The sequence below is a fragment of the Callospermophilus lateralis genome, chromosome 16 (genome assembly GCF_048772815.1).
Source record: "Callospermophilus lateralis isolate mCalLat2 chromosome 16, mCalLat2.hap1, whole genome shotgun sequence".
In the NCBI taxonomy this organism is placed as follows: Eukaryota; Metazoa; Chordata; class Mammalia; order Rodentia; family Sciuridae; genus Callospermophilus; species Callospermophilus lateralis.
The window spans coordinates 58,962,300-58,981,459 of record NC_135320.1 but is presented as its reverse complement, the minus strand read 5'-3'; the positions used below and the strand labels follow the sequence as shown (position 1 = coordinate 58,981,459).

General features: G+C 34.9%; 1 protein-coding gene across 1 annotated transcript in view; it reads right to left on the bottom strand.

The window, feature by feature from the left end:
- Dcaf13 (DDB1 and CUL4 associated factor 13) overlaps positions 1-19,160 on the bottom strand; it is a 38,398-nt gene that overhangs the window by 8,802 nt on the left and 10,436 nt on the right. The window contains exons 2-7 of the mRNA XM_076835935.1: positions 15,530-15,729; positions 14,863-14,970; positions 10,513-10,602; positions 9,387-9,542; positions 5,813-5,890; positions 4,232-4,314 (exon numbers count right to left, since the gene is read on the bottom strand). Of these exons, the coding sequence (XP_076692050.1) occupies positions 4,232-4,314; positions 5,813-5,890; positions 9,387-9,542; positions 10,513-10,602; positions 14,863-14,970; positions 15,530-15,729 (715 nt within the window). The remainder of the gene's footprint in view (positions 1-4,231; positions 4,315-5,812; positions 5,891-9,386; positions 9,543-10,512; positions 10,603-14,862; positions 14,971-15,529; positions 15,730-19,160) is intronic.

Sequence of the window (19,160 nt, the reverse complement as noted above, 5' to 3'; positions counted from 1 at the left end):
GCTAAGATTACTGAGTTTAAGTTTTAGAAAAAGAGAAGGTATCTTCCCCAAAGTTATGTAATAATCACAAAAGAAAGTATAATAACTGTAGTAAAAAATCTGATGGACGTCACCTTAATCAAGGTTAATATTATCATTAGTAAAAAATACTGACATCAAGTACCAAATCCTTACATGATACAGTTATGATCTAGATGTGAAATGTCCCCCAAAAGCTCAGGTGTTTAAGACTTGGTCCCCAGTGCAGTAGTGTTAATGGTGGGGGCCTTTGGAAGGTGATTGGTTCATGAAGGTTCTAACCTTATCAGTGGATGAATCTACTAATAAATTCCTAAATTAAAGGTTGAGAGGTGGCAGAAACTGCAAAGTTGTACAAAGTAGGTCACTGGGATAATCTCCACTTCTTTCGTGACCACCATGAGGTAAATACTATTCCTCTGCCATGAGTTCTACAAGCAACATTGGACTGAAACCTCAAAAATCTGTGAGCCAAAGTAAGTATTCTCTTCTTTTGTTTTTCTCAGGTATTGTCACAGCAAAAGAAAGCTGATTAACATTCTAAGACAGGCACATCAATTTTGTGGTATTCTTGACAAAAATATAACTTCTATCTAATAATGAGAAAACATTAGCTAAACCCAAATTAAGGGCAGTTTTCAAAATAAGTGAAAGGTAAGTCCTCTTCAAAAGGACTAAGGTTCCGAGCACAGTGGCACATGCTTGTAAACCCAGAAGATAGGGAGGCTGAGACAGGAGGCTCATGAGTTCAAAGCTGGCCTCAGCAACTTAGTGAGGCCCTAAACAACTTAGCGAAACCCTGTATCTTAATAAAAAATAAAAAGGATGTGACTTAGTGGTTAAGCACCCCTGGTTTAATCCCTGGTACCAAAAAAAAAAAAAAAAAAAAGTACTAAGTATTATGTACCAAATGTTGGTATGTCTTCTCAAAATTCATATACTGAAGTCCAATCCCCAATTGTGATGGTATTTGGAGGTAGGGTCTTTGGGGAAACAATAAGGTCACAAGGGAAGAGATAGAATCTGTGCTCTCATAAGAAGAATCCAGAGAACTGGCCTGCCCTAAGAAAGGAAGGGAAGAAGAGGGGAGGAAAGAGGAGGGGAGTTCAAGAGTGGATGGCTGGATGCAACCTAGAAGAGGGCCTTTATCAGAACCTGACTATGTTGGCACCTGGATCTCCAACCACCAGGTTCTGAAACTCTGAGAAATTAATGTGTGTTGCTTAAGCCACCCTATTTCATGATAATTTGTTGCAGCAGTCTGAACTAAGATATAAGGTTACAGAAGATGAGAAAAGACTGAAAAACAGTTATAGATTAAGTAGACTAAGGAAACATGACAATTAAATTCAACCTGAGATCCTGCATCAGAACCCTGAATAGAAAAAGAACATTGCTGGAAAAACTGGTGATGGAATAAAGTCTGTAGCTTAGTTAATAGTAGTAGAACTGTACCTATGGTAACCTCTGGGTTTTGCTATGATTATGTTGTGTAAGACATTACCATTAGGGGACAATGACAACATGTCATATTTTTGTAATTTTTTAGTAAACTTAAAATTATTTCAAAGGTATGCTTTTAAAAATTAATACTTGCCAGGCTCAGTGGCACACACCTGTAATCCCAGCAGCTGGGGAGGCTGAGGCAGGAGCAAGATCACGAGTTCAAAGCCAGCCTCACCAAATTATCAAGACCTTAAGCCACTCAGTGAGACCCTTTCTCCAAATAAAATAGAAAAAAGGGCTGGGGATGTGACTAAGTGGTTAAGCATCCCTGAGTTTAATACCCGGTACGAAAAAAAGAATTGCACTGCTCTTTAAGAAATAATTTTTTAAACTTTTATAGAATTGTCATCCAAGATCATACTGATTTTTGAGGTTAAATTTTTGAGTTGACAACTGCTTCAGAATGTTACCTGCCTAGTACAACATTTCTCAACAAGGTTTGAGTTATGAGACTCTTTAGGGATCATCTGTATCAAAGTTCTCTTCTTACGGATGATAAAACTATGACAAAGAATTAGTTTAAATGATGTGCCCAACTTTCTACAGCAATTACTGCTTGACCTAGATTCAAACTTGGGTTTCTAATTCAGAACAATTAGAATATTTAAAGGACACTTATAAAAGAAGGAAAATATTTACACATACAGAAAAGGGATACCATAGCAAGATGATTTTCAAGTAAAAGCAATTATAGCCATGCAGCTTCACGAGCTTGTCAGGTAAATAAAAATTATGAAAAGACTTGTATATTCAGGCTTTGAAACAGGTGTATGTCTATTAACCAGACCTAGACAAACTGCTGGTCTCATAATCCCTATAGTAACTACTTTAAATATTATTCCTTGCTTATTCAATTTCGGCCTTTGTGGCTATGTCTTAAAACTTCCAATGTATGGATTTTCTTAATGTTTAACTTAAATTACATCCAACTTCCTTCATGGTCAGATAAGTGCTGATGGAAGGATGAGAACTAAATAATGATGTTCTAAAAGACAATGTAATGAATAATGTGAGTGAGCCCTTTGCTCTATGGTTTATGGAGAGGCCTAAATGCCATGGCAATAAAAATGTCTGTTACTATGGCCAAAAACAATGCGTCCCAATAAAATTGGGAAAAGATTAAAAATCTTCTGATGAGTGTTTGGCAAGGTAATAATAATCCAGATTGTTGTGTTGAGTGTTATAAAGATAATATGTTTTCTACTAATTCTTTTTGTGTTTCAATAACAGATTGTGATGACCTTGGACCAAGAGCCAAGTGACTGAAAGAAAATTTCCCAGTTACATTCTTTTTTTTTATATTAAGAAAGGGGGAATAATTGCTGGGTTTCTGTTCTCACGACTAAAAGGCTCAGGGGTCACTCTAGTTAAACTGGGCTAACTGGGCTGCATGAAATAACCACACAAGAGACGCAAATACTTTTTTCTTTGGGGTTGCTGTGACGGCTCCTCTGACCTTAAGGGTCCGCAGAAAGAGAGAGAGAGAGAGCACATGCTGACCCCTTTTATTGAGGAGAAGTTATTCAAATGAGGCAAGGGGTCAGGTTTCAGGGGGCTGAGTCTATCTTCATGATGTCCACTGTCAGCAGGTTGACTGACACCTGGGTAGGCCACACCCAAGGGCACAGTAAGAGGAGGGGACACACACAAGGCACTTTCATGGAAGATTCTATCCTAAACAGGGCAAGGGGTTATATTACAAAGGAACAGGTGAGCATAGCTTCACACACCCATTTCTGTGACTGAGCGCCTCAGCACCCAGATGGGGAGTGTAACTCAGTCACCCTTAAGGTTGGCCTCCCTCACTGGGGGATATGGCTCAGTGGTTAAGTGCCTCTGAGTTCAACCCCCCCCCCACAAAAAAAACATAGAATATAAGGCTGCTAAGTGAATTTTACACAACAGAGTCACAGAATAACCTATCCGCAAATATTAAGCTAAAAATTTCAAGTATAATTTTTCTTTTGCCTTAATACTGTAACAGTGACAGTTGATGGCATAAGTATATAAGTAAGAGCTACCAATATTTGTAGGCAGATGCCAGGTATGGTGGCACATGCCTGAAATCCCAGTGACTTGGGAGACTGACACAGGAGGATCATAAGTTCAAGGCCAGCCTTAGCAACTTACTGAGGCCCTAAGCAACTTAAAGAGACTGTCTCAAAATAAAAAACAACAAGGGTAAGGGATGTAGTCCAGTCATAAAGTGCCTAAGTACCCCCTACCCACCCAAAATTGTAGGCAATTATTTTTGTTTCCATTAAAACATGATGGTTTAGTCTTTACATATAGAGTATATCAAAGCACCAAACTTGGTTCATAAAGGGCCAGGTAGTAAATATTTTTGGCCAAGTAGACCATAAGGTCTGTATCAAAATTATTCAACTGAGGCATTACAGCACAAAAGCAGCCATATCTAATACACATAAATGAGTGTAAACAAACTGAAGTAAAACTTTTTATAAAACCACAAAGCAGGATTTTTTCCAGATATTATAGTTTACTATCCTTGGTATACATCATTCTGAAAACAGAAAATAATTTTCTAAGAAGCCCTTCCAATTTGGAAATTATTTTTAGTAAAACAAATCAGTTTTCTAACTTGTATATGAAGGTATACTTACCTAGTAAAATATACTGTATTAGTAAAATGTATGCAATTGAGCCCTTTCCGATAGAATAAATTTTTACAAAAAAAAAAACTTACTTGTAATCTTCATTTGCTGCAGTAAAAATAAAAGCTTCCATAGGGTTCCAACAGATTGTATTTGTTCTCATATCTAAGATAACCTGAGAAAGAAAGCACACATTAGCCTATTAGTATGAAGTTAATTATCTTTAATGGGAAATCAATTAATAATTGTTTCCTGAATACACAGGCAGAGTGGCAAATATGAAAAACAGAAAAATGGTTAATACCTTGTCCCTGAATTTCAAATAATTTAAATGACTAAGTATCAAATTAGGGACAAAATTAATGGTGAGTTTAGAATTAAAGTGCAGAAGAAATGTTTCAAAAGACCAGCATAATTTGAACTCATTTATGATTACCAATAATTTAGAGTGCTTCTCAACAGAATGCCACTGGTATTTTGGGGAGGATAATCTCATTGTGTGTGATTGTCCACTGTAGGATGTTTAACTCTCAAGCAGCTCTCCAGTAACTGTTCTTCTCATGTTTAAACACTACCCTTGTGCAGGAACATAACCCCTGATCGAAAACTACTATATTTAGAAAAGATAACAAGAAACAATGACAAGGGTCAGGAATGTACCATGATTGGGCAACAGCACACATTAAACCCTGGGTTCAATTCCTAGTACCACAAAAAATAAAAATGAAAATGAAGGAAGAGAAGAAACACTGACAGTAGAAACAACAATTAAAAAACAAAACAGTGTTTAATATACTCTGCCTATTGCCTGACTGACTGAAAAAAATAAACAGAGTGCAAACTGGATGGAACCAGTTATTTTCTACAACCTAAAAGTAGTGGAAGGGGCTGGGGATGTGGCTCAAGCGTTAGTGCGCTCGCCTGGCATGCGTGCGGCCCGGGTTTGATCCTCAGCACCACAAACAAAGATGTTGTGTCTGCCGAAAACTGAAAGATAAATATTAAAATTCTTTCTCCTCTCTCTCTCTCTCAAAAAAAAAAAAAAAAAAATAAATAAATAAATAAATAAAAGTAGTGGAACATCATTAAAAAATAGTACTCATTTTTCTACCTATGACAATATTTCTCTCCCTCTTTAGAATTAACATAAATTGTATTAGCTTTGACATGTAAGTCCTGGAATTATCATCTTAGAACTGTTGGGAAGTGTATTACCTTGGACAAGATAGTGCCTGTCTAAAAAACAAACAAATAACAACAATAACAAAAAAACCACCCTGAAAACTAAATAGTATCCATCGGCATATATCTAAACAAATAAAGCTGGTTATGTGAATGAGTTCTAAAACTTTCAGGAATAAAATACTTTGTTTATCATATATGTCATCTGATAATCATGAGACCTGATATATTATTATATATTTCTAAGTAGTAATATACAAGATATGTCATTAAATAATTTTCAATTCAATAAGTACAAATTAGATGTCTAAGACATGCTGGCATCATAGAAGACACAGAAACTTAAAGGTCTCTACAGTGCAATGAGAAGCTGAGAGAATGCCACTCTGGGATATAAGACTATCTCTTTGAAAATAAAAATATTTGCTCCACATTTTCAGCTACTCAATTTACAAAGAAATGATAAAAGCAAAGACAAAATTGAAACTCACCTTTTTCAGAGGAGTAGCTTGCCTCATATCATATAGTACTATATTTCTATCAGAAGCACAACTTCCCAAAAGAAATGTCTAAAAATAATTATAATAATCACCAGTTAAAAGTCAGGCTTGGCAGCAGACCATGTCTATTCAGTGCACAAATGAATTAATAACCTTAATCTTTATGCTAAAACACCAAATTGTAACATTAAAGCTCATTTTATGAGGTTATAAATCATGTATAATCTCAGAAACCTAAGTAGTTTCATTGTGAAGCCCCCATGCATATATTTTAGATGCCAGTAATAACAGTGTGCAGCTAACACTGTTTTTAAATTTATAATAGAACATATTTTATTTATGTATTCTTTAACTTTGACTTGTTTAAGCTTTCACTATTATAAACAACACTTAAAATATTTCTACTCACTAACAATTTTCCTTAGTAAAATTTCAGGAGTGACACTACTGAACTTAAAAGTATAAACAATTTCATGGCTTTGGATATTCAGGGCTACTTATTTTCTGAAAAGACATACTAATATATACCGCAATGTGGGAATATGCTAATTTTACCGCAATACGACAGTCTTATGTAATGCCATTTAAAAGTTAGTATCTGTTCTTTTCTTTGTGGTACTGGGGATTGAACCCCAGATACTCTATCACTGAAGGGTATCTCCACTTCTTTTTGTTTTCTATTTTTGAAAGTGTCTCACTAAGTTGCCAAGGCTGGCCTCAAACTTGTGATCCTCCTGTCTCAGGTTCCCAAGAAGTCACTGCCTCTGTTTGTCAATATTTTCTTAACACGTAAATTTTCTGCTTTATTAGAAGTTAAATATTTGTTAACTCTCTATATAAATTAGGCCTGTTCTTTGTCCAACCTTTTTAAGATGTTTCAAACATTTAGCTTATTCCTAAATCAGTTTTAAATGTGCAAGGTACTTACATAACCACTGACATTAAGTGAAAATAAGCCCTCTACTACCTAGTTCAGGAGCCCTAAATATACCCTTTCTCTTCACTCATGGTTTCTAACACACAACTCTTCCTTCTGCCGACTATTTCATAGTGCAAATGGATCAAGACAGGAAGTTACTTACTAAATTGGTGTATGGTCTGCTAACTCCTACTACTGAGCATATACTGTTCAAATCAACATCATAATGTTACAACCATGATTTTTTCTCAGACTTTTCCAAAAGCCTCCTCTCTCAATTGTTGCCTCTGAGAGCTGCCCTAGAGACCCCTCAACTTTTCTTGGCTTTTCCTTATGTCACCTTAGGGTATGACCAGATTCCATTTCTAAACATAAAGACTGATCTGAGAAAAGCAAAAAAATCTACCTACTCTGAAAGTCAATTTTCACATTGTAAAATATGGCAACACTCAAGATAAATTTTTGGTTTTACTGAATACTAGGCTTCAATATTTTGAAGATTAATTATTAATAATTAGAGTAGACAAACATACTCCATTTGTTCACAGCAACATGTCCTTTCCATTAAGTTTGATACAGGATAAGAGAAACACACACCATTTGTTTTTAGCACTCAGTTCATAGGTTTAATAATAAACAGGAGAATGAATAGAGCTATTATGTAGGCAAGTGTGACAAACATGGTTGCTAGGTCATGACTAGTAGTGAAACATTGTTGCTAGGTCATGACTAGTAGTGACTTATGATTTCTGAATTGGCCATCAGCTCCTTTGACGTAGATGTTCACCAAAATAGAAAAGCAAAAGATTTGTCCCTTGAAAAGCAGAAATCCATCTGTCTGGGTTCATTATTTTTTATAGTAATATCATCATCATCTTGAATTTGAGTAGCATTTTAAAAAATGTTCACATACATTACTATAATTTACGCTCACAAAAACACCTATGACATACACTGAGAGATATAATTAAACTCATTTTAAAATAAAAAATATAAAGAATTGTGATGTGGATAAAATCAATTCAAAGGTACACTGGCAGAAAATACAGTTTTGACTTGGCTCCACAGTAAGTGGGACATAAAACATTCTTTCAAGTTGCTTGTGTTTGTAGTCCTATACTGTAAAGCCAGCTTGGTCCTTTAGGCCATCCTGTACTCTATAACCAAAGGAAACATGAAGGAAGCTGGAGGATGGAATGAGGGTACAATAGAAAGAGATACTCTAGACTAGGAATTAGTAAACTTTTTCTGTAAAAGGCCAGAGTGTAAGTATTTTAGAATTTGTAGGCCATGTTACAGCAATTACTCAATGCTGCCATTATAGTGTAAAACAGCTACAGACAGTATGTAAACAAGAAGGCCAAACTGTGTTTTAGTAGTACTTTATAAAAACAGGCAATGGGTCACATCTGGTCACAGATTGTGCTTTGCCAACCTCTGCTCTAGATCTGTAGCATCTCCTAGAAGTGTGTACATAGGCACATGTGGGTGGCAAGAATGGTGTATTTAGACTGCTTTCTTGGCAATACTTTAAAGACACACTCACATCACACTACAGCACCTTATATTTTATTACATCATATCATTCTCATTATTTGCTACTTTGACTTAATCTTTCTTCCCTCCTTTTACTAGTCTGAGTCTCTGAGGGTATAAAACTTACATATCAGGATTTTTGTTTACAGCACCTAATATGGTAGCCTCCTGATAACTTGTAAAATGAGATTATGCATGCTTTGATCTCTTTTTCTTTCTGAAGGAAAGCATCTCTACTAAGTGTTCTGAACAATGAATTCATCATTACTATGTGTTCTTTTTGGGGTGGGGGGACAGAACCCTAGGGTGCTCAACCACTGAGCCACATCCCCAGCCCTTTTTTATATTTTGTTTAGGGACAGGGTCTTGCTAAGTTACTTAGGGTGTTGCTAAGTTGCTGAGGCTGGCTTTGAACTGGCAATCCTCCTGCCTTGGCCTTCACAGCCACTGGGATTACGGGTGTGCACCACAACACCTGGCTATTAAAATGCATTCTAACAATAAAGCCCAGGAAAAGATCTGGAGTCTTTGCTAGTATAGACTCCAGGGAGCCTTCATTCCTAAATTCACACATGAATAGATAATATGTAGTGGCCAATCTCTAAGTCTTCTCTTAGACCAGGAAGGAACTTGGTAGACTTTTAAACAAAGAAAAATATCACTAATTATCACAGTATAATAATGACCATGCATGTTATTATGAAGCACTATATCCTTATGATTTATAAAGAAAACAATGCTCAATGTTGCTGTTTCTGACCTCCGATAATTTAAAAAAAAAAACTAACATTTTTCTAAAAGTACAATGAAATAATCAGTGAAACATGAGTGTTGAAGGTATACATAAATTCAAAGTTAAACAGTTGAGTATTTGCGTAGTTCTACCTCCATAAGCACACACTCATCCTTTCTCTCAAAATGTTAACACTCATGTCTGGAACTAAACTTCAGAGAAACATGTTGAGATTTGACAGAACTTGGATATAATCTGAAAAAAGTGACCAAATGCTAGAAAACCAATAAAATTTTAAAAACTCCTTTATTCAAAAGTTTCCTAAATAGAGCTGAAATGATTAAATAACAACAACATATTTTTTAAAATAACATTACCTCAATTGGGTTAAACTTAACACTACTTATACTGTCATATCCCCAGGTCATTGAACATATAGGATTGGTTCTTTGTTCATCCCAAATGTCAACTTGCTGTCCACATGTGGCAAAAGCAGGATCTTTCCAGTGATGATCAATTCCAGTATACACTGTCTTTAAAAGCAAAGAGATTGTTAAAGACGGATGTTTCCACTACTATTTCAAATTTGCAGACCAAAAATTTAAATAAATCTATCCATACTTTCATTTTTAAGGAAATCCCCAAAACAAAACAAAAATGACTTTTTTAAAGCCATTCCTGCAAGTGGAAGAAAATATTCTAAAGAGTTAAAAAAAGATTTAAGAATGAACCCAATTTTGTTTTAGGAATTATCACCTGGGAATTATCTCCATCTTAAATTCATACAACACGTTCCTGTCCCTTGGAACATTTGGAATTTCTTGATATCTGAGGCAGAACCAAAATATATACTAACCAGTATACTGCACTTGCTCTTAGCCAGAAGGTCAAGAAAAGATTAATCACAATACTGAAATAAAAAGTGGTGATTTAAAAAATTGGAACATATTTAGGTTAAAGAGTAAATCTAATTTTAGAATTTTGCCTTAACATAAAAATGTATGCATTATAAAACACGGATAGTTCAAACATTCTGAATTAAACTTAAACTATGATAACTAAACCATAGCATCTCATCTACAGAACAATTTGTAAGAAGCATCATACACTACACTTCTTTATTTCCTAAAGGATTCTTTCAAGAAAATCTGAGCTGTGTAAGATCTATGATGATATAAAACCAAACAGAAGCTGAAGTATTATTTTTCCTAACCTCTACCTTGTAGATTTTATTCCATGTTGTTTTATAATAAATGTTCCTTTGCATTCTATAGCTAAAAACAAATCAAACCCTACTATAATAAACTCCAAAAAACTGTTCAAATTCTTTAGCTTTGAAGAAATGTAACTGAATTAAAAATTGCTTAAAATAGTTCAATTATTACAGATAAAAACCTCTCATTTCATATTCACATTTTTTCCTTTCTGGAAATTATACTTATGAAATAATAAAAAGAGAGAAGAGTTTTAATAGGCAAATTACAAGGAAATTTATATTTATACCTTTCCTAAGATTGTATGCAGTGGCTCTTCCTCTTCTCCACAGCCTGGTCCATCCATTTTCCATTGCTTCACAGTTTTGTCATCACCAACCTAGATATATTTGTTTTATTATGATGGTAATGAACAACAGTTATAAATTAAAACTTGCCAAAACATATCAAATTATAAACATCTCATTTTAAAAAAACTACACATACAATATTCTTCCTTTATCACATTTACTGATGCAATTACATGCCCCCCTTCTATGGAAAAGAATTGTGACACATACATGAAGTACATAAAATTAAAAATAAAATAGCATAAGTAAAGCAAAAGAATAATAATAGGAAAAAGAAGGTCATAAATATGATGCAAAATGCACTCAGTCATAAGAATGTCACTTTAAATTAGGGAAAAATGGATTATAATAAATGGCTTGAATATTAGGTAAAGTTTAAGCCGATCTGATGCCATACATAATACACAATGATATATAATTACAAATGTAAAAATGAAACAAGACATAAAAAAGCAAGAGAAAAGGCATTATTTATAATCTTGTATTAAAGCCCTTCTTCCTGTGACATAGGACTCTGCAAACTACTGAATTAGTGGTTTTCAAGGTCCCTGGAGGACCCTGAGAACTTTTGGGGGGTTCATAAGATCAAAATTATTTGCTAATGCTAGAAAAAGCATCATTTGTTTTCTCACCACGCTTACGGTTGCCTAGATTGTGACAAAACAATGGTGAGTAGATGTGTAGGCAGCTCAACCCAAAAAAGGCTAAGTAAAAATATATAATAACTTAGCTCTGAGTATTTGGTAGTCATATTTGAAATTAGGTCAAATAGGAATGCAAAACAAAAAGTGTAATATAACATGGTCTGTGGTTTAAAATATATAGTAATTATATATGTGGTACTGCATAACTATACATACACATTGAGTATCCCTTGTCTGAAGGTAATTTTTTACAATATTTTTAATATGTACACATGAAACAGTTTTTATTGATGCACTGTAATTATACACAATTATGGCATTCGTTATACATAACAGATTTTGATCAATTTCATTCTGCTTTTCCTTCCCATTCCCTCCCCAGATCTATTTGCTTTACTGTATTGTTCTCCCATCTATTATTATTTTAAATTAATAAATTATATGTAAAAATGTGATTCACTGTGGTATATCTCTGTACATGGAAGATTTTGTTCCCTAGTACTCCTTCATGCTCTTCCTTCTCTCTTGATCCCTTCCTCTATTCTATTTGGTCTCTCTTCTATTTTTATTGAAACTGTTTTATGGCATAAAACTTTCCACTTTTGGCATTATGCCAATGCTCAAAAAGTTTCAGAGTTTAAAGTACTTCAGGTTTCAGATTAAGCATGTTTAAACCGTACCAAATTGCTAGTTTTAAAGTTTACACTTCTGGGCTGGGAATATAGCTCAGCTGGTAGAGTGCTTGCCTCACATGCACAAGGCCCTGGGTTCAACCCTCAGCACCACAATAAATAAATAAAGTTCATATTTCTATGTTATATAAAATTTATATTGAATTTTTAAACTTTTTAAAATATTTTTTAGATACAGATGGACACAATACCTTTATTTGTTTATTTATTTTTATGTGGTACTGAGGATTGAGCCCAGTTGCCTCACACATGCGAGGCAAGGGTTCTACAGCTGAGCCACAACCCCAGTCCCTATACTGAATTTTTAATAAAAATAATGAGACATTTTTATCTACAAAAGGAACATGAATTTAGCTTTCTTTTTGCAGCAAATTAAAAAATGGAAACATTTCCAGCAAATCACTTCACATTACACAAAACATCAGAAAAACTGATTAAAGACAGGTTTTGGCAATAGAATCAGGAATTTCTGGTTTTGAAGATAGTAATAAATAGAATCCGTAACAACATCCTTACAATAGGCTAAAAGTATCTAGTTAGACTACATCTTATTAATAACTCTGAATCTGAGCTACTGACAACATACTAAAACTCAATTCTGAAATCTGATTCTACTGGGAGTTAGTAAGGTATAATCTGGATACCTAGGCCTTGGCCTATCGGGTTTTGACCAATGGGATATTTTAGCTTTTATAGAAAACAGGATAAACTGTGTCCTTGAACACACCCCCGCTTGAGGCAATTTCTCTCAAAGCTTCTGATATAATATCTGCAAGCTCAAGACTGAACTTCCTTGTAAATGACTAAGCTGCTGTACACAGTCTATTGAGTACAAGCTTCAGCAGAACATCAATCTTGAAAAAGATTTAACAACACTTTGTGCAAACAAGAAAACATTCTGGTTAGAATATTTCATCTCCATGCTGGGTAAGCTAAGAAAGACCTTCTGATATTACAAACTGGGGTACCTTAGTTATTATAAAAGTCAGTTGATGAAGGTTTATCTTTTGTGACACTGTATAATAAACATTTTTTAAAACAGTGACAAAATTGTGGCAACTTTCATTACAGTGCATCAATAAAAACTGTTTCATGTCTAACAAAGTAAACATTATTTTAAGATATCTGAAAAAAGGGAATAAGTGGTGAACATGAAACATTTTTATTGTTTTTAATTATTATTTTATATTTTTTAAGGTGACATAAATCTATGGTATACATGCCCTCCCCATAAAATGACTAAATCAAGCTAACTAACAAATCCATTATCTCATATGCTTATTTTTTTGTAGTGAGAACATTTAAAATCTATTCTTTGAGCAACTTGCAAGAATACAGTATATTATTAATACCAAATTATTATTGTTATGACCAAACTGTACAACAGATCTCCTGAGCTTATTTCTTCTGCCTGTCTTCCTAGAACCCCACCCCCAAAAGCCCTTGGGAACTATCATTCTACTCTGTTACTGTGAGTTTGACCATTTTAAAGTCCATACGTAAGTGATATTATGTGGTGTTTCTCTTTTTCTACCTGGCTAATCACTTATCATGATGTCCTCTAGGTTCATTAATTTTTTGTTCTTGTTGTAATTGGTACTAAGGACTGAACCCAAAGGTGTTTTACCACTGAGCCACATCCCCAGCTCTTATGATCTTTTCTTTTGAGACAAGGTCTCACTAAGTTGCTTAGGCACATACTATTGCTAAGATGGGGCATGAACTTATAATCCTCCAACAGAGGCTGATGTTACCACATCTAGTTTAGGTTCATTTATTGTTGCAAAAGACAGAATTTTCTCTTTAAAGGCTGAAAAGTGTTCTATTGTGTATATATGCCACATTTTCTTTAACAATTTATCTGTTGATGGACACGATTGTGAATAATGCTTCCAACCAGTCTTTATTCATTTGAGCATCTAAAAAAACATACAGTAAATACTCTAGCTGGGATATTAAATGAATCAATATATCCAGAAGAATAACCAACTGGACAAATGAAAAAGCCTTAGTTGCTGTCTGCTCCAACTTGTCACAAAATTCCTTCTATGACATATAGTGTCAGGCACCTTGTTCACATTAATAGGGTCTTTGAGCTCTGTGGTTACTCCCAGGTTTTCCTACTTCTTAGATGCCCCTCCTCTGACATCTTGTATTTACAATTTTCCCCTTCATTTCCTCCTACTGATGCCATACTGTGACTTTAATCATTAACTTTGTACCGAGAATGCCACAGTTAGCTCTGATCCTCCTTAACTCCAGACCTATATTTGTAAAGGGATGACAGGCATCTTCACTAGAATAACCACTGGCAGATCAGGTCATCAAACCATACCTTTTCCCCTCCTCTAAGTTTGCTCATACTCCTGACCTGTCCTTTTCTATAATAGGAACTATCTTCTTCCTAGGTACCTTTCAGTTGTCAAGATTGTTAAACCTCCAAGTTACTAAATATCATCATTTCTTTCTACTGTTTTCACTCCAAGGATGGCAAATCATAGAACAAAAACATGAACATACTTAATAACACTGAACTATATACTTAAAAATAATTAAAACAAATTTTATGTTATGTATATTTTACCACACACACACACACACACACACACACACCCTTCAATGATCCCTTACTATCTGACAGCTGAAGTACTATTATTCATTTTAGCAGACAGTCTTCCAGAGTAAGCCAAACTACCTTGCCAGTCTTACCTTCCATTAATCTCTCTTTTTAGGTGCTAGTACAATATTAGTTCAATGATGTTAAGTAATTTATAAGAAGACAAAAAGTATAAGAAAAACTAAAAACTAGAACTTTTCAAGGTTCAATAAGCTCTTTATATTGTAAAACTCCAATAAGACTTTGGAACAAATATAGGAACTATAAAATAACTTGTTCAATTAAATCATTCTTTTACATGTTGAGAAGATTCAATGACAACAGTTGTGTACTTACAGTAAAAAAAGAAGTCCCACAAAAGCGAGTACATATTCCTCGTACAAAACCTTCATGTGCTTGAATTGTACGTATACATTTTCGTTTAGTCAGGTTCCAAATTCTAACCTATGATAAAACACACCAGGAAATTTCAGTTAACTATAAATGTAACAACATTCAGGCACAGGAATACTACATTTGAAGAAAGAGAAATTTGCCACTGAAAAGGCTATGAATCATTCTACCAGGCAGCTAGAAACAATTCCTTCGACCTAAACTAATTCAATGCACATGGATGTGTGTGCGTGTGTGTGTGTGTGTGTGTGTATATCAACGAGAAGAAAATGTAATCATCACAAATTTTGTTGATTCTAGTTTAAAGTATTTCAAAGCTTTTTCCTTATCAGAGTAGGAAATTAAAGTGTTGAATCATTAATAATATCCTCTATGAAAAAAACTCACATCTTTATTGTAAAGTTACTTTATTACTGTCAAATTGAGTCTTAAGCTACTGTATTTATAATTTTGGGGGATTAGATAAAACTATCAAACTTACTGTTTCAAACAATTTAATCTTAAAGAATGAAACTGAAAGTAAAACCTACAATAACTAAAAACTAAAGAAAAAATATTTGTAATATAAAATGTTTTAGTTTTAAACATCAAGGTTTAGAGTGTCACTTGCCTCTCCATCACATGCCCCAGAAAGGACAGTAGCCAGGCTCTTTGGATGCTTTGCCAGGCAATTGACTCCATCTCGGTGACCATCCAGGGAAGCGAGGAATGGTTTTGCAAACACACGCTCCAGTTTGGTAGCATTTAAAGCTCTTACATATTCTCGTGGGACCTCAAAAGGATGTAAAGTAGGATCATAGTTTCTTGGAACTGAAATAAGAACAATTCCTCTTAAAAAAATAATTCATATTTAATATTTTCCAAAACTAATCAATGTGTTATTCAATGAGCCTTTACTTAGGGACACTGATGCCTAGCACTATGAAAAATACAAAAGTATAACACCTGTTATCTATACATCTTTCTAAAACTACCAAAAAAATCATAGAATGCGTACATCTCATAAAATAATTAGGACACGGGCGGGGACACACACACACACACACACACACACACACACAAGGTTTTTCCTTCTACATGTCCTGCTATACATCCTTCTACTGGTTGTGTCCTCTCAGGGGAAAGGCTGACACATTCCTCATTTGTACTCCTTATGCCTAGCATGGTACCTGGCACATAACAAGGATATGAGGAAGTTCTGCTCAACTGAACTCAAAGCTGCTCAGGGAGCAGAGAATGCTATTTACCTCTGGTGTTAAACACTACAATGACAGGCACACAATGTGATTATAATTGTATTATACAGCTACTATTTATTGAGCACTTTCCACATCTGTTTACTTACTTGAAAAACTCTAACAGGTCACTAGGTTCCAGGCACTGTTCCAATACTTCATATTAGCTCATTTAATCTCCATACCATTCTATGAGTTAGGTACTGTTACTATTTATAGATAAGGAAACTGAGGCACAGAGAAGTTAAATGACTGCCTATGAAGTGATGGAACAGGTATTCAAACTAATAAAGTCTGACTCCATAAGCCATGTTCTTAATTACTCTGCCAAACATGTTGCCTCAGTTAATAATTTTTAGAAAATAATTCTAAGCTCATACATGTTAAAAAAAAAAACTCAATGTATAAAGTAAAAATGTATCTGCTTACCCCCATTACTTTACCCTATCATTATTTTTTTGACTCCCTGTTAATGGTACATTATATCCAATACACAATAAAGCTCAAACTTTGGTCATTCTTGTGAATTCCATATTCTACATTCCCCAATACCAAAACTCAAAGTTCTGACTCATCCTCTCTCTGAAATATTCATTTATTCTTCTCCCTCCCACCACTAACCTGTCACTCCATGCTCAAAAATCCTTTTTTTTTTTTTTTTTTTAAAAACAGTACTGGGAATTGAACCCAGGGCCTCACACATGCTAGGCAAGTGCTTTAACACTGAGTACATTTCCAGTCCTTTTTGTTTTACCTTATTTTGTAACCAGGTCTCAATAACTTGCCCAGGCTGGCCTTAAACTTGCAATCTTCCTGCCTCAGTTGCCCAGGTAGCTGCATTTATAGCCATGTGCCAGCCTGCCTGCCTAGCTCCATGCTCAAAAACTTTTAAAGGTTCCCTGTAGGAGTCACCTTTACATTGTGTATCCCATTAGTAACAGTTTTTCAGCCAGGGTCTCCTCTTCTACATTCGTATATTAAATGAGAGCATGTAATTAAAGAAGCTTGTCATCAAAGTAAAACAAAATTGAAAAAGAAAAAAACTTGGTGGAAAGTCCAACATGGTACAACAGCAGTACCCAATGACCTCCAGTTTCTCCTGGGGATGGAATCAAAACAAATAAAGAGCAGCTACTCCTTGAGGTTAAGCGAGATTTTGTAGAGTAGAACAGAAAGTGAGACAGTGACACAAGTAAAAGAGGTAAATGAAAATGACCCAGAAAGCACAGTTAGCAGAGGTTTCGACACCAAGCACAAGTACAGTCTAAACAGACAGCAAACCTGGATTCTAACTAGCATACTGGCACTGGGGAAGTATTCTCTATTACCCTACATATAATCATGGTGCAGTATCAAGGAGTCATCTTGAGAAGGTCTTATCTGGAGTTTGGGAGTCAAAGATTCCTACACGTTCCTTTCTCTGGGAACTAGAGCAAATGTTAAACACTAAACCAGCAAGTGCTGGCCTTCCGAGTTGGTTTGGCTATGGTGGAAAGCATTTGATATAAAACTACAGAGCTTTACGTAGTGGGAGGATGATTTGTGACACCTTAGTGAACAAAGATGACTTTCCACTTGGGAAACCAGCTATGGGAACTCCAGCGGGGCGCAGGGACACACAAGGATTGCGTGTGGAATATATGTGAGAACTAATTTTCAGAATACCAGTGTCACCGGGGGTAGAGTATGTGCAGAATCTGTTGACACCCACCCACTTAAGTGCAGTTGAGATCCCACAGCATTTCCCGACCCTTGAAGCAGCCATCAAAGAAAGGACCAGAGACCCAAGAGTGCTACAATGACTGGTGTCAGTTCTGCCCTAGGAATATGCAGTGATAATAAAACCAGAGTAAAATGCTACTGGCAGAAAGTTTGTGATGAAATACTTAAAAATAAAATAAAATAAAAAGAAACGAGAGAAAGAGATAAAAGAAGAAAAAAGGAAGAAAGGCAAAGAAAATGTGTGTATATGTATACATGTATACCTTGTACTGAGAATCGAACCCAGAAGCACTGATTTTAGCCTGTACTGATGAGAAGGGAACCAAGCACTGTTACAACTGGCTCAGCTTTGGTTTCCAGGTGAACATCACACACACACAAAAAGGGTAAATACATAGGGTACACAGACAAAGAGGGTACAAAAAGAAGATTCCTTTGGTAAGGCATAGGAATGAAAACACCCTCTTTTTCTTACACAATTGACATTATTGGCAGAAAGGAAATGTTTCCTCTTTATTAAGACATTTTTTGGTTATTCCAGTTTGGTTTGAAAATGTAAAAGAGGTGCGGTGGCACATGTGTATAATTCCAGCTACTTGGGGAGACTGAAGTGCAAGATCTCAAGTTTGAGGCCAGCCTCAGGAATTTAGGGAGACCTGTCTCAAAATAAAAAGTCAAAAGGGCTGAGGAGATAGCTCAGTGGTACAGTACTACTAGGTTCAATACCAGGTATCAAAAAAATAATAAACAAAACAAATGAATATATACATATTTTCTTTTGCCTTTTTGCCCTTTTCTTTTTTTCTCCCTTTTAATATTTGTTTTCTTTTCTTCATGTCTCTCAATTTGGTTTCAAAAAATCTTTAATTGAATCTTTTTTCTTTTTTTTCCTCTTCTAACTTCTCCCTTTCTAAATTTAAAAAAAAATTAAAAACTTTAATTGGACCTTTCTTTCTTCTCTTTTTCTCACTTTACAAACTTTCACTTTTTTCTATTTCCTCTGTATTATTTTTTAGTATCTGTTACTTCTTATCCTTATGAATTAGTAACTTGTTAGTTCATTGTATTTCTGTTCTTCTCTTTCCTACTATTGGTAAAGTGGTGAGAATTACTTTTAATTTACTATTACTATATTTGCATACCTAGTTTTTTTTTTTTTAATATGGTAGTGTTATGCCCTTTATTCTGCGCAATTCTGGGAATCAAGTCCAGTGCCTTGAGCATGTGGAGCAGTTGTTTTACCACTAAGTTATATTTCCAGCCTCTTGTGAGAATCTACACCTC